Source organism: Trichoderma harzianum, assembly GCF_003025095.1.
Source record: "Trichoderma harzianum CBS 226.95 unplaced genomic scaffold M431scaffold_32, whole genome shotgun sequence".
NCBI lineage: Eukaryota > Fungi > Ascomycota > Sordariomycetes > Hypocreales > Hypocreaceae > Trichoderma > Trichoderma harzianum.
In genome coordinates this window covers 5,195-19,853 of record NW_020209280.1, presented here as the reverse complement: position 1 = coordinate 19,853, position 14,659 = coordinate 5,195, and the positions used below count along the sequence as shown (strand labels likewise).

The following is a 14,659-nucleotide window of genomic DNA, read 5'->3' as shown; positions in this document are numbered from 1 at the left end:
GCCGTGTGTGCAGGACTAAACTTATTTGGCCGTGAACAACTTGTTGTGGGACTAGACCACTGTCGCTTTCGGCTTATAGCGGCTTCAAATATTCCATGGACTCGTGTTGCGACATGAGATCCGATGTTTACAGGATTCCATAGACTTATGGTGACGGTACATTTCAATCAAGACTTATGATGATGTGGGTTATGATATGCAGAAATAAATTAATATGTAATTAAATAATAGATGTCTATATTGCGCCGACCGAGTTGTAAACTTTTCCCAAATCTATAGATTTCGAAAACAAAAAAAGCTTTTTAGTAAAAGTTATGCATGATCTTCCCAGGAGTATTCATTGTCTTTTCGATAGTCCTGAAATTTATTGCCATCTGTACTGCTTGTCTCGACGGATACATCCGTTATCTTAATGATATGCTGTTGGCTGGAAGTTGACTGTTCATCATCTAATCTATTCCACTTATCCCCTTCTTTCCGGCGGATGCTTGTCAATATTTCGCTTTGCTTCCCACCAAGACTGGTCAGCTGTGTTCCACCCTATAAACAGCGAATAGTTAGCGACACTTCAGAGCATCCCCCTGGGAGGGGTTTCTTACATCGGTTGTTCCTGGTCCAGACTTCATGTCAGACTGTCCAGATGAACCTTGGTAGAACTTCTTGAAAAGGCGACGGAGTGGAGGCAATGAGCAACTGATGATACCCAAACCTGCCTCTAGGAGCGACCACAGAATTGTTGAACCCCAATTATCTACATCGATAAATGTTGTTAGAAATCCCAGTATGGGTTTTGCTTTATCAGTGGGAAATAGTAGACAGCGCTTACATAGAGATTCGTGTGGATACTTGTCAGTATCATAAGCATGATAATATCCCAGGCGAACTAGACCAGCGGCGCTACCAATGATACCCAAGCTGAGAATGATCTGGACTGAAACCTTCCTTCGCGTTGGCATTTGAAGACGTCGCAGCATGAAGAACGGGGTGATTGCGCAGGTCCAATCCACCATGGCCAAAACTACGGAGCCGACATAACTAATAATGATCCAGCCGTCTTTGAGACGACAATAGCCACTTCATTCAACTGTTAGCCAAGTACAAATTAATGGTGGGACTGTATCCAACGTACAGCTTCTCGTTCCATAAGGCCGGAAGAGGCGAGCAACTTGCGAACATGATGATTAAACACACAAGAGCATTCACAGATAGCAGGGCTATGTTCCCCCAAATGATGTACACGTAGGTCCGAGTAGAGCTTAGCCTCAGGATCATAATGGCCATGGCAAGCTTCGTTAAAATGGATGAGGCAAAGTAAATCATCTCAAACAAAAACATGTAGCTCTTAACCCTGACCTGGTAATAGATGAGCATTCCATCAGGCACATGATCGTCATGGGCACCTAAACCATAGTAGGTTGCTAGAATGAGAAAGACGACAGAGGGGATAAGAGGAACCTGTTTCATTGTTAAGTTGGCGGTAATAAGGGGATCAATGGGAATGTATCATACCCAGCCAGCTACAGCGAAAATGTCATCCCAGCCCCATGCTCGTTGTGATCCTGAAAGTCGCACCCGCACGTAGACGCGCAGTGCAACGATTATCGTAGCTAAGATAGTTATAACATATGTTATTGCTTGGATCGTCTTTGTAAAGCCATGGACAGGTATCGGAGGCAGGCGATTCGCAATTGCTGATATACGCTCGCCTTCTTCGTTTCGACTTATCAACAAGGCCATAGCTAAGGGCCAATGAAAGGCCCTTAGGGAGCTGCAGCGGAGAGGGGGCTAAGGGCAGCAAAGGCAAAAGGTTCCAAGAATTAACAAAAGGAGAGCAGAAGAAAGTTTACGCGTGTTGCCTTCTGGGAACTAACGTGATAAAAGTATTAAAACGTAGACGCTTCGGACGGACCGTACCATATTCGTACTGTCAGCGGTGTGTTTGAAAGCTGTTCAATTTTTGATCCCAGTACAAAAGTTCAACCGCCCCATTGGATCTGGACGTGATCGGCACGTTTGACACATTCCCCTGGCTGACGTGCAGTGCCCAATATCGTATCCTGTCCCAAAATCGTGTTCTTAGCCACAGCCCCTTTGGCCATCTTCCTTGAACTTATTAGCTAAGTTTTTTGTCATCGCATCAAGATAGTCAGTGCTATTCAGGTTGGATAGTAATGATTCGTCCCTTTTCAGCAAGGAAGTTAAAATACACGCCAACTCTCGGAAGAAACTTCAGTATTTGTAAATCCTTGCAAAGAGAAGAATAATTTTAGCTTCCTTGCAAGGCTAGAAGACTAATCAACTTATTAATTTGGTTTATCTGGAGTCTCTAGATTGCGTGACATAAAGGGGAAAGATGGGACTGGGCGGGCGGACATTGTCCTGATGTCGGCAATTTTAGTACTAGTAAGGAGATAAGTCCGGCATTGTTTTTGCGCCATACATCTTATGAGTCATAAGATCACATAAAATGCCTGCACGAGGTCCACTAAAGACGTTTTTACGACGGTGCAGATGTTGTTGGTTCAGACGTTGTTGGTTCAAACGTTGTTGGCTCAAGTAGACTAACTTCAATAGCAGGCCGCTGCTACCCTAAACCCCTGTCAGGGACAGGGATTGGTACGGGACAGACATAAACTCTGTAAGAAATCATATCATCCGGATGAATAGACCTGTTCCGCGCAACCCCTGAGTGCAGGAATTGGAGTAATTTTATCTAGCAGTAAAGAACACTTGACAGGTGCAGAATCCGTTGCAGTTGAAATGTGGCGCCATCCGTATCACAATTTGCTCTCATATTAATAGATTCAAAGTAGCCATGGTTTTCCTTACCGCTGAACAAACATGTAGACGGATGGGCAACACTTGACAAGTATGTTTGAATTCTTTTTTAATCCATCAAAGGCACCCCAGCCTGTACCGACCGATAAGATTGTCCCGGTTGGCTTCTTTGATGACACCATTATCTTCAGGACGTTTGTGCTATATACCTTATTTGTTTTCGACGATGTACTGGACCCTCAGAACTTATGCACCTCTCTGGAGCGTGTAGTAAGCCGCCCTGGCTGGAACAAGCTGGGTGCTCGACTGAGAAGAAATGTGCGGGACAAGAACGCCCCCCTCCGGCGAGGCCAATATATCTAACAACTGCGCCCCCATCATTTAGGATCGTGGACAACTTGAGCATCATATCCCAGCCAGCTTCTCTCCAGATCGTCCGGCAGTGGGATTTGAACATGTGGACCATGGCGCCTTAGCTGTGGAAGACCACCCCGCGGGATCATGTATTCCCCATCCTCCTCGCAATGGCCGACCAGCAATCGTTGGAGATCCCGATAAGCTCTCAGAGCTCATTTACGGCCAGGATACACCCAGATATCTCGATGATTATATCTATACAGACCGTCCTCAGCTTGGTCTGCGCGTTGTCTCGTTCAAGAATTCGACAATAGTCGTCCTCCATTGGATACACCTTACTTTTGACGCCATGGCAAAAAAGTCTCTCCTCAATGCGTGGATGCTCATGCTTCAGGGTAGAGAAGACGAGATTCCAGAGCCACTGGCTCCCGACGACTATATTTTGGAGCACTGTGGCAAGAAGCCTACAGAGCCCCATGTCCTTGCGGAATACCACATGTCCAAGCCTGGTCTTGTCTGGTGGGTGCTCCAGAACTGCTACAACTTGGTGTTAAAGAAGCAAGAGCATCGTATGGTCTGTGTGCCCGCTGCTTATATCACGAAATTGAGAGAAAAGGCTCTCGCGGAACTTGCTGCTCAAGCCCCTAGCGAGAAATGGGAGGCTCCATTCCTGAGCGAAGGAGATATTCTACTGGCTTGGACAACTCGCTTAGCAATTGCTAATCTTCCGGAGCATTCGGAGACACCTGTAAGTAGCCATTCTTTGGTACATATTCCAGAAGTCACTCAGCATTCATTTGCTAAATTTGCTATTTCCAGATTGCTGTACAACAAGCATATCAATGGCGGCCGATTTTGAAGGATCTGCTACCAGACAAGCGACCATTCTTAAGCAACTGCGTTGGGTTTCTAGTTACTCTACTGCCAGCTAAAGATGTGCTTCAGAAGCCGCTCAGCTATCTAGCATCCCAGATCCGCCGCTCGATTAAGGAGCAAGGCTCTCGCGAACAAGTCGAAGCGTATACATCGTTGATCCGACTTGATCCAGCCAACAGGGCGCCTCCATTTTTTGGCAGCACATCGATGCAGTTACTTATGTTTTCCAATTGGCAAAAAGCCGACATGTACGCGACTGATCTATCAGCCGCGGCTGTTACACCACGGCGCACGCCGCTCACACCATCCTACGTCCAGAGCGTACAGGGCCCATATAACTTCTCCGATGGAATCATCGTTGTGGGAAAAGATCTTGAAGGTAATTACTGGTTTTCTGGGAACAGAGCGAAAGGGCTTTGGGGCATGATGGAGAAGAAGATGGAAGAGGAGGTAATTTGACTAAGCATTATGACTACCCTCCGGCGCCAGTTATCGCGTGATATACCATACATAATAATACAAAAATTACACCAATTGCTTTCATTCCGTTACTGTCTACCGTGGGGAACTGGTGATTCTTCATTTACCGATGATTAGGAGATCAGATGCAACGGCATGGCTCTTAAGAGAACAAGAACTTGGATATCTACAGAATAGAAGTTTATCAGCAATTAAACGCTATTTGCTAGAATCTGAAATCTTGAATTGATGATTTTTTGAAGCAGAAAGGTTCTCAAAGTTCAGTTATTCAGGCCTTGTAGTAAGCCGTCAAGCCAATTGCAAATTTTAGTCCGTGCCTCTTTTGCAGCGACACTAGTTACCGTCCCAACATATCCATCCGGCCTTACAAGTACAACGGCACCTCTCTCCTCATCAATCCCATAATCTCGATATACACTCTGTGTTAGCTGGATATTGTCTTCAGTGGCGACTCCAGAAGCTGTAAATATATAATCATAGTCCCAGCCGAGCTTGGGATGCCACGGATGATATGTAGAGTCTACGTCCCGCAGTACATCTATCTGGCTACGAGGAGCCGTATGCACTAGGAATATCTCTAGGGTTGGCGTCATTAGTTCGGATTGGAATCGGACAGTCTGCAGACGACGATCAACAATGGGGCAGATATTGATCGGAGGATATCGTGGAATTAGAGTCTTGCCTAGCCACTGGCCCAAGGTATTGACTGCAAATCGTTGCTCAGCATCTGCGATATTGCCGCCGAAAACCATGATACGGAAGCGTCCGTCAGATGGCATGCGATGATGAAGCTCCCAAACCCTCCCATCCTAGTGATTTGTTACCTGACACGAGGCGAATCTCTTTCCCGGGACGGTATACTTCGCGAGGCCATGTGCTTCATCGTCTACAACTGTGAGAATACTCGAGGCATAGTTTACACCAATACCAGTTGTAAACTATTGCAGTGGTCAGATAGTAGCGAGATGTTTCTCAGCTTCTGATATACGTACTAGTGGCGCTTTCTTAAAAAATTGTTTAAGCTCAACTGATGTTTCCGAAATATCTTTCGCAGAGTGCATCGAAAGCAATTCGGAGAACTTTCGGTCGAATGCGATCAGTTCTTTAGCGACCAACTTACGCTCCATATCGTAGGTTGGGATAATGGCTTTTGGCCGCACAAGTCCCTTGCATGCTAAACCAATCTTCCAACCCAGATTATACGTATCTTGCATAGATACGTTCATTCCCTGTCCTGCCTTTGGCGAATGAGTGTGAACGGCATCTGGAGTGGATTAGTAGAGTACAAGAATACTGGGATAAAGTAGCCAAAGCTATATTGACGTACCGCCAGCAAGAAAGATACGTCCTTGCTTATCAAAATGGTCTCCTGATCTCTGTCCAATCTGATATGCGCTCCACCAGTGTATATATGTGAAGTCAATAGTGTAAGGGCTGAAAATCCTCTGAGCAGTCTCTATCAGCATCTCAGGGGTGACCATAGATCTAGTCAGCCGGCCATTAATTGACAAACCGTCCGTTAGTTGAATGTACAACCGAACGAGTTTATTCTCTCTTGGAATCATCATGAGACTTCCACCGCTAGTACTGCGCACCATAGTGCGAACTCGGATATCGGCTGCTTCTAGGTCAGGATTTGCTATGTAGCGACGCGTAATCAGGCATTTCCCACTTACGAAAGTCAGTGACCGGGATTATATCCATCGCACCCCTGGAGCAAATTTGTCATTTAACTGTTCAACAACTTCAACTAATGTCTCGGTGAACGACAGACTCACCAGATAGCATCCGTAGTTTCGCCCCGCAGCCCAAATTCCTGTCCCAAGGCTTTACGTACCCATGAATGCGCACCATCGCATCCTACCAAATACTTTGCCAGGACCAGCTCCTCCGCCCCCGGTTGGGCGTTTTGCAGATATGTTGGCTTTGAATCATCATCCCCACAGCTGGGTTTGTGCAAGCTTTCATCAATGTTACCACGGCTCTTTGCATCAACTTCACTTGCTTCGTCAAAATGTTTTAGGGTAACCATTACAGGATAGGCATCTTGATCATTGATCAGAGTTTCATCGATATGAAGGGAAGATGGGGTCATATTTCCCTCAATTCTCACCTCTGGATGGCTTGGTACAGATGCTGATGCTCTAATGGCTTGTATAAGGAAGCTTTCGATAACGCCTTGGTGGATTGTACCAGTGCAGTCGAAGCGCGACAGGCCTTTCATATTATTTGGGACTCTTGAGCTGTGGTGGATCTTGCCATTCTCATCTGGATCCCAAAACGTGGCCTCTTTCCTTAATTGTTACGGTCTGTTCGCCTCAAAGAGTACTCTTGAACGTACCTTTAACATGAGTTGATTCTCGCCAAATTTGATCCAAACCAAAGGAATCTAGATCTCGAATGTACGGGATTGAATCCTGAACAACGAATCAGAATTGTATTTTGAGATCATGGCCTCATTCGAAGCGCTTGCCCATCAGCCTGTCCTGCAGCAATAGGAGTGGCTCTTTTCTCCACCACACGAGCATTAACACCAAGCCTAGCCATCCATAGTGCGCACATTAGCCCAGCCGGACCAGCGCCTATTATAAGCACATCAACTTTGGATACGGAGGAATAGGTGGGCATCTTGTTTTCTGGCCACGTATTTGCGTATCTAGGATGTAATTGAATGGCTCATCTGTTTCAGTTTGAGTGCTGAGGCACCTGATTACTTATAGATGTACGTCTACCAAGAATACTCTATTTTAATCTCTTTGAAGAAGCTCATCGTATAGTAAGGAAGCGCCCTAACGGAAGCCGCTCTACGTCAGCTTCGTGAGCCGCCTATTGATTATTTATTTATTTATTTATTTTATTATTAACGTCTACTAAGTAACCCTTGACATATCGCGTTTACGCATGATCTCCCGGCTTATGGGAGCATAGCCTTATCAACAGCTTCGCTGTTTTCGACAGTTTCAAGTGTGACATAATGAAATTCGATGAGGTAAATCACGGATTGAAAGGATGTTCATACTGGATGCTGTTTTTCTCTGATCGTTTAATATGAGCAAGAGAGTGGAGGGTTGAAAAATTTTTCCGACAGTCCCGTAGTAAAACAAAAGCGGGGGGCTGGATACAAGCGGCCAATTTGTTGCAGAAATAGCATCAATCATGAAGAGTTTTGTTTTGTGACAAAGCATACGACGGCGCACAGGGGCCAAATTCTCAAAGTCAGAACCGCTACTGACTGATAGGCTTGAAAGAGGACACTTTGGAGCCGAGGTTGCTATTGGTATCAACTTTATTGAAGCCGAGGTTGCTATTGAGATCAATCTTATTGAAATCCAATTCATGTAAGCAGGGCTGTGATCTGGTATCGAAGTAAGCTGAAAGCGAATTGGCATGTATCGCTCCACTTCTGCAATAGTCGTCGCCCTCGTTGGTAGCTGATAGCAGAATAGCTCGCAACTAGGTGCGGAAACCTTTACTAGCTCAACTTGGTCGCTGCGGACACAGGTAAGCTTATTATTGAAAGGAAAGAGGGAGTATACACCATACACCAATTCTCCTATTCGTTAATAGGCTAATCACCAGTTAGGTATTCTTTCGGCTGACTCGCCTACATGCTGAAAGCCTAGCAACGATACACGTCTGGTCTAGATTTCAAGTCAGCATCAATTTGAAATATTGAATCAATATGATAAAGCTTATTAAACACTAGCAGGCCTCTTCTTCTTGGCAAGGAAAGTGTCGAGACACGTCGCTCACGGATGGCGGTCTCGGCAATTCAAAGTGCCCAACTAGTCTGTACAGTGGAACTATAGTACGATCCTGTGGAATCCGATCTGACTAGAATCTAACCCTATGGAATCGAAAGCAAGCCCCGTGGGATCAAGTGCAAGCCCTGTGGGATCAAGTGCAAGCCCTGTGGGATCAAGTGCAAGCCCTGTGGAATCAGAGTATGGACCGCGTTATTTTTAGACGCCAAACCCATCATCTAGTGAATGTTAAATAGCAGGAATTCTTGCAAAGTATAATCCGCTGCAGTATCTGGTCTTCAATAAAACTCTTCACGTCAACAACTTTTCTTTGCGTACATTAGTAGCATTAACAACGAATCACTTGAGCAAAATGTCTGAAGCCGACACGCGTTACGATTTCATTGTTGTGGGGAGTAAGTTGTCTCTAGATTACTCTAGACCTATCCCTTGCTAATCATCGCCAGGTGGCCCGGCGGGATGCGCTGCGGCGAACGGTCTATCCCGTTCACCTAAAAAACCATCCGTACTCCTGATTGAGGTTGGAGATGACCATACACAAGCCCATCTCCGCGTCGATGGGCAGCGATGGACTACATTCACTCAGCCATCTATGAACATGGGCTATAAAACGGCCCCGCAGCTCAATTGCAACAACCGAGTCATAGCTTATGACCGTGGGCGTGGCTTAGGAGGTTCAAGTACGATAAACTTTGGAGTGTGGACTACGGGCCCTCGGGATGACTTTGATGAATGGGCCAAACTGGTTGATGATCCCGCCTTTGCCTGGGATAGCATGCAGAGCCGGTTCAAAGAGTTAGAGACGTTCCATTACGATGTTCCAACTGGAACGAATCCATTGAGTGTATCATCTCAGACAAGCGACCATGGATCTGCAGGGCCACTTCACGTTGGTTATGCCTCTGAGTGGGAACGGGATATTCAACCCTTATTGCAGACATTTCAGAAAATCGGGTATCCGGTCAACCCGGACCATAATTCAGGAGATCCTTTGGGGATGGGAGTACTGATAAATTCAGCTCATAGCGGCCTTCGCTCCGTGGCTGCAGATCTGCTGCAGCCCAAGCCAGATAATTTAACTATCGCCACAGGATCAGCCGTCCAACGCATAATTCTTGAAGGGAAAAAAGCAGTCGGTGTTGAGTCAAATGGAAAACATTGTATGTGCAATCACACAAGGCTATATCGACGGATACTGACAACTGGTTAGACTTTGCCACGCACGAAGTCATTCTCTGTGCAGGCGCCCTGGACTCTCCCAAAATTCTTCTACATTCTGGCATTGGGCCCGCGGATCAGCTTTCCAGATATCACATCCCCGTGATTCACGATGTCCCAGCTGTTGGGCAGGGTCTTCGCGACCATGCATTTCTGAATTTGGTTGTTAAGCGAAATGAGTCGGATAATGACCGCCGCTCCTTTTATGGCAGCCGAGAAGCAATGGATGCCGCTCAAGAGCAATGGAATCAAGACAGAACGGGCCCATGGTCTGTATACGGATGCGAGAACCTGATTGGCTTTTTTAAGTCAGACTCTGTCAGCTCGTCGACGGAGTTCCAAAATCTGCCTTCCTCGCAGAAAGAATTTCTTCTCCGAGAAACTGTCCCGCACTATGAGCTCCTAACTCACTTCCCAATCCACTACTTCATACCAGGATTTGCGCCAGAAAACTTGAGCTACGACACTCTTTCGATATTTCTGCTAAATGAGCAAAGTCGTGGAGAGGTGACCTTACAGTCAGCTGATCCCAACGTGCCGCTCAAATTTGATCCCAATTTCCTTTCTCATCCCTTCGACGAACGAGTGTGCATTGAAGCACTACGGGCTGGCATGGCGGTGATTCGGCATCCGTTATTTGCCAAGGATAGCGAAGACGACATTATTGTCCCGAAAGTGGCTACCTCTGATGATGGTTTACTCCAATTCTGGAGAGACAACATGACCTCAGCTTGGCATATGGTTGGCACTGCTAAGATGGGGCGGCTTGGTGACGGAGATGCTGTGGTTGATGCTAACTTCAAGGTTTTGGGTATTTCATCTTTGCGAGTAGCAGATAACAGTGTTCTGCCGATTCTCCCGAATGCTCACACTCAGAGCTCCGCCTATGTTACAGGAATGACGTGTGCGGATAAGTTGATCGCGGAGTACCAATTGGCTTAACTGTACCTATAACCGCGGCGCAATTTCATCACTGAAAGCCGAGAGGACTTTGAGAGCTTACAAACGATAGATACGTATCTTTGAAGACATATTTATATTTCGAACCCAATATTATCTATTTTAAAATGGAAGACCAGTGATTCATGTTGGCCATCAGCGTCCCTACTCAGTGGACAACCAGCACGTAGAAAACACTAGTCGTTGTCCAATGCGCCACTACTGGGAAGTGATGCGTAACCAATATTGACAGATCTAAGCCTGGACTCATTCTTCGTAATGACAACCTTTCCAATTGCTTCAGTCGTAATTCTTCTGATTTCATCATATTGAAGATCAGGAACCCCTACGCACTGGTTTACGATCGTTCACGGTAGCAATGAAAATCAGCCTGTTTATGATTTAAGTGGTAGCCCTGGGAGAAATGATACATCAATTGGCCAAATCCGTACGCCAAATTGGTGGTTGATCTTGTTCAATGTACCGTCCTAGTTTCTCAGCCCAGGCTCTCGCATAGCCGGCGAGATGAGCCACACTCTGTGTCTGGTGTCCTTCTTTCGCCCTCCGAGTCATAGTACCTGTATCTTTGTGCCTTCGTCCCTGTTGTTGTTTTTCGTATATAGCATTTACATTTATAATACAGATAGAGGCAAGCGACGTTCATGGGACTGTATGAGAATCTTGGGGATCAATCCGTCGGAAGCGGAATATACCGCTACTCTGAATGAAAGAGATCTGCTAGTGTCACTAGAGTAGGGCAACATATGTATCTATTCAATCTATCTTGAAGCCTTTTTTTTGTTGGAAAAAAAAAACGACTTCACAAGCTAAATTCGTCATCGTAGGCTGTTTTCTCCCGTCTTATTAACTCAGTGAGCACAGTACAAACCAGAATATCGTATATCGCGACATTGAACAGATAAAATGGAAATTGTAGATGTATAGCGTTGCTGCGACTGGAGAGCGAATCACTATGGCTATACCCATAAATGGAGCGATAAGATTATAGCGCTGGCGTAAACAAATCATATGGCAGTTTATGAATTGCGCAAGTGTCCCGGCTCTCTGGACAGGCAAAGAGAAAGAGCGTAGCCCCTCTTTTTTGATTTGATAAGTGTATTGAATGGTTCAAACATTGGCTATCATTCCTTCTTTTTATATCCCGGGTCTCTTGATAAATTGGGCATCGACCCCCAGCGAGTCCTCCTTGTAATACCCATCCAATCTGTTATACGCATAGTCTGTGACTGTTTGGGGAGTAATTATAACCTATTTCAACCTCCTGAACAATCCGTCGACATGGTGTCTCTTATTACTACTGCATTAGCAGTGACAACTCTTACTTTCGCTATATATATCCTGAATCGTTCCAACAAGACCGTCATGCCCCCAGGAACACGCAGTCCGCCTGGTCCGGTTGGCAAGCCAATTATCGGTAGCATGCTCGACATACCACCTGTTCATTCATGGTTCAAGTTCAAAGAACTAACAGACCAATATGGGCCCATTACCATGATCACCATTGCAGGCCAAGATCACGTCCTCCTGGGCACTGAGCAAGTCGCCAACGATCTGCTCCGAGAGTGTGGCAGCATCTATAGCGACCGACCGACGTTCCACGCTGCCAACATGATGACCAGAGGCCTGATCCCTCTTTTGTTGCGCTATGGCGATGTGTGGCGCACTCAACGCAGTTTCTTTCACCATGTCATGTCCACAAAGGCGGCAGCTGGTTACGCCCCAGAGCTAGAATTAGAAGCTACTCGAATGGCGCGTGACTTCATAAGGAACCCCTCTGATTATGAAAACTTTTTCGAGCGTTATAGTGGTGGCATCATTCTCCGTCTTGCGTTTGGTGTTCGTATCGAAAGCGGCCGAGACCCCAGATGCCAGAGCTCGCTCAAGGCGGTACATGACCTAGAATGTGTTGCTTCGCCGGCACAATATTTGGTTGACTTGCTTCCTGCGATGAAGTTTCTACCAGAATTTCTAGCACCATGGAAGACTGAGCTCAAGAAGCTTCGAAATGAGCACGAGACGTTCTTCCGCAGCATGCTGGATGGAGCGAAAAGGGATAACAGTGGTGGTAAAGGCATCAAGTCTTGGGTAAACGTGTGGTTGAGTAACACGGGTTAATGGAGTCTGGACGACCTTACTGCAGCACACATGTTTGGTGGCCTTCTCGAAGCAGGCAGCGGTACTTCCGGTTCAACGCTTATGTCGTTCTGCTTACTCATGACGCGTACGGGACAGCTCGGAGTTCTCCAACAGGAACTGGATAGAGTTGTAGGTGCAGGACGAGTGCCGACTATCGCTGACTTACCACAACTTCCCACTGTGCGTGCGTTTGCCAAAGAAGTGTTACGCTTTTACCCCGTCACCGCTGGTGGAGCGCCTCACATGCTCACCAAAGATGACGTCTACAAAGGTTTCTTCTTCAAGGCTGGCACCTTTTTCCACGCGAATCAGTGGGCGATTCATCGTGATCCGGAGCAATACCCCGACCCAGAGAGCTTCAACCCACAACGTTGGCTCGACCCCAAGTATCCAACCTACAAGGAACCCTTGACTCAGTACCCTAACCTCGTCAACTACACTTGCTTCGGGTCCGGCCGTCGAATTTGTCCTGGACAGCATGTAGCCGAGCTGAGTGTCTTTCTTGGCATTGCCATGATAGCATGGGGCTGCAACATCTCAAAAGCAAAGGATGACGCCGGCCAGGACATCACGCCTCCATATTATGACTTCAACATAGGCTTCAATGTCCAGCCAAACAAGTTTCTGTTCAAGTTGGAGCCAAGGTCTAAACAGAGAATAGATGTGTTGGAGATGGCTTAGGAAAATTCATTAGAGACTGACCCGTTATTGGTCCAGTAATTGAATGCACCCTCGCGGCTATTTGAATATAACGGCTATAAGTTACATGAGAGAAAGAATATCGGAAAGAGTTACGAAAATAAATGCAGTTTATACCCGAATTGAAGTAGCACGGATGTTGAAGAGTTGTTTCAGCTACTGAAGGCCTCGATGGGCTCACCCACTGTGTACTTACTGATGGGACAATCTTTGCGCTCTACCTAGCCGTAGGTTTTCAGGCTTTTCACAATAATCTTCTACGGATTCTTCTCTCGCTGAATGGCGTCGAGTTGTTGGAGCCTGTCAAATGTCGGCCTAACGAATGGGGAGATAGTCCATGCCCCTTTCCTTCCATTTTTCAGACCGATGGATGAGTTTAGCTACTTTTTTCATACTCCGTAATTTATTACTTTCGTATTACACTGTAAGATGTTTGGACAAGTGAGTTAAAGTTGATTAGTCTGCAGGATTATGCCGAGAAGAATACATTACCAAGGAGACTAAAAATACATACACCTGAAATACTAAGGAACACTAGTGCAAATACGGAAGACTCTTATGTTAGCTAAAGTATGGTAAGTATTAAGACCTAATCCAAAGTATATACCTACTGGGTAAAGTATAAAGGAAATAACTAATTAAGATAAATCTCTAAAGGCTTACTAGGATATATACTTAGTATTATATAAGCTTTAACTCTAAAGTAATAGGCTTACTAAGTATAAGAAAACTTTATAAAGTAAGTTATTTAAAATAATTAAATATATAAGATTTAATTTTCTATACTTTTTAAATAACTTAAATAAATAATTGATAATAAAGTATTAAGATTAAATATAAACTAAATTTTTATTATATTTTACTTACTTTATAATTATATTTATTTAAAACTACTTTTTATTTTTTTTGCTAATATAAACTAATTAACCTTAGCTTATTTATAATAAACTAAGCTCCTATAGGGTTAGTATAAAAGGGATTCCTAAGGGATAAACCTTATATTAGGTTTATATTAGTAAATAAGCTAGGCTAAACTAGTAGGTAATTAATAAAAATAAAGGTTTATTTATATAATTAATAGATAATACTTTTATAAGTATAATTAAGTATTATTTTATATTTACAACTAGCTATTTAACTATTTTAATAAAGTATTATAAAATAAATATATAGTTTAATATTTACTTAAGTTTACTATTAAAAAGTAAATATTTTCTTAATTAAGTAATTATTTACTAGTATTTATTTTTAAAAAGTAAATATATTTTTAATTAACCTTAGGGTCTAAGGATAATTTATAATACTTACTTTATAAGTTTAATATTATAATTATATATATATTAGCTTATAATATAATACTCCCCTTTTATTAGTTTTATCCTTAAGGCCTA

General features: G+C 44.5%; 5 protein-coding genes across 5 annotated transcripts; 3 read left to right on the top strand and 2 right to left on the bottom strand.

Moving 5' to 3' along the window:
• Positions 1-557: 557 nt before the first annotated feature.
• M431DRAFT_101274 (hypothetical protein) lies at positions 558-1,737 on the bottom strand (the record flags this gene model as incomplete). The annotated part of the gene is made up of 4 exons (XM_024911313.1): positions 558-751; positions 827-1,074; positions 1,130-1,455; positions 1,510-1,737. 4 exons carry the CDS (start codon positions 1,735-1,737, stop codon positions 558-560), a joined length of 996 nt encoding a protein of 331 aa, XP_024767514.1.
• A 1,134-nt stretch (positions 1,738-2,871) lies between these two features.
• Positions 2,872-4,470, top strand: M431DRAFT_501661 (hypothetical protein; the record flags this gene model as incomplete). Its single annotated transcript, XM_024918046.1, has 3 exons — positions 2,872-3,096; positions 3,164-3,883; positions 3,955-4,470. The coding sequence occupies 3 exons, from the start codon at positions 2,872-2,874 to the stop codon at positions 4,468-4,470; spliced, it is 1,461 nt and encodes a 486-aa protein (XP_024767513.1).
• Positions 4,471-4,751: 281 nt separating this feature from the next.
• On the bottom strand, positions 4,752-6,629 carry M431DRAFT_21714 (hypothetical protein; the record flags this gene model as incomplete). Its single annotated transcript, XM_024913525.1, has 7 exons — positions 6,605-6,629; positions 6,270-6,537; positions 6,168-6,202; positions 5,819-6,109; positions 5,484-5,755; positions 5,382-5,429; positions 4,752-5,300 (listed from the first exon to the last, which is right to left on the bottom strand). The coding sequence occupies exons 2-7, from the start codon at positions 6,521-6,523 to the stop codon at positions 4,752-4,754; spliced, it is 1,449 nt and encodes a 482-aa protein (XP_024767512.1). The 5' UTR covers positions 6,524-6,537; positions 6,605-6,629.
• A 1,902-nt stretch (positions 6,630-8,531) lies between these two features.
• M431DRAFT_535982 (GMC oxidoreductase) lies at positions 8,532-10,522 on the top strand. Its single transcript, XM_024920977.1, has 3 exons — positions 8,532-8,650; positions 8,702-9,415; positions 9,466-10,522. Exons 1-3 carry the CDS (start codon positions 8,608-8,610, stop codon positions 10,413-10,415), a joined length of 1,707 nt encoding a protein of 568 aa, XP_024767511.1. The 5' UTR covers positions 8,532-8,607; the 3' UTR covers positions 10,416-10,522.
• Positions 10,523-11,711: 1,189 nt separating this feature from the next.
• M431DRAFT_549495 (hypothetical protein) lies at positions 11,712-13,401 on the top strand (the record flags this gene model as incomplete). The annotated part of the gene is made up of 2 exons (XM_024921293.1): positions 11,712-12,543; positions 12,574-13,401. 2 exons carry the CDS (start codon positions 11,712-11,714, stop codon positions 13,248-13,250), a joined length of 1,509 nt encoding a protein of 502 aa, XP_024767510.1. The 3' UTR covers positions 13,251-13,401.
• Positions 13,402-14,659: the final 1,258 nt, after the last annotated feature.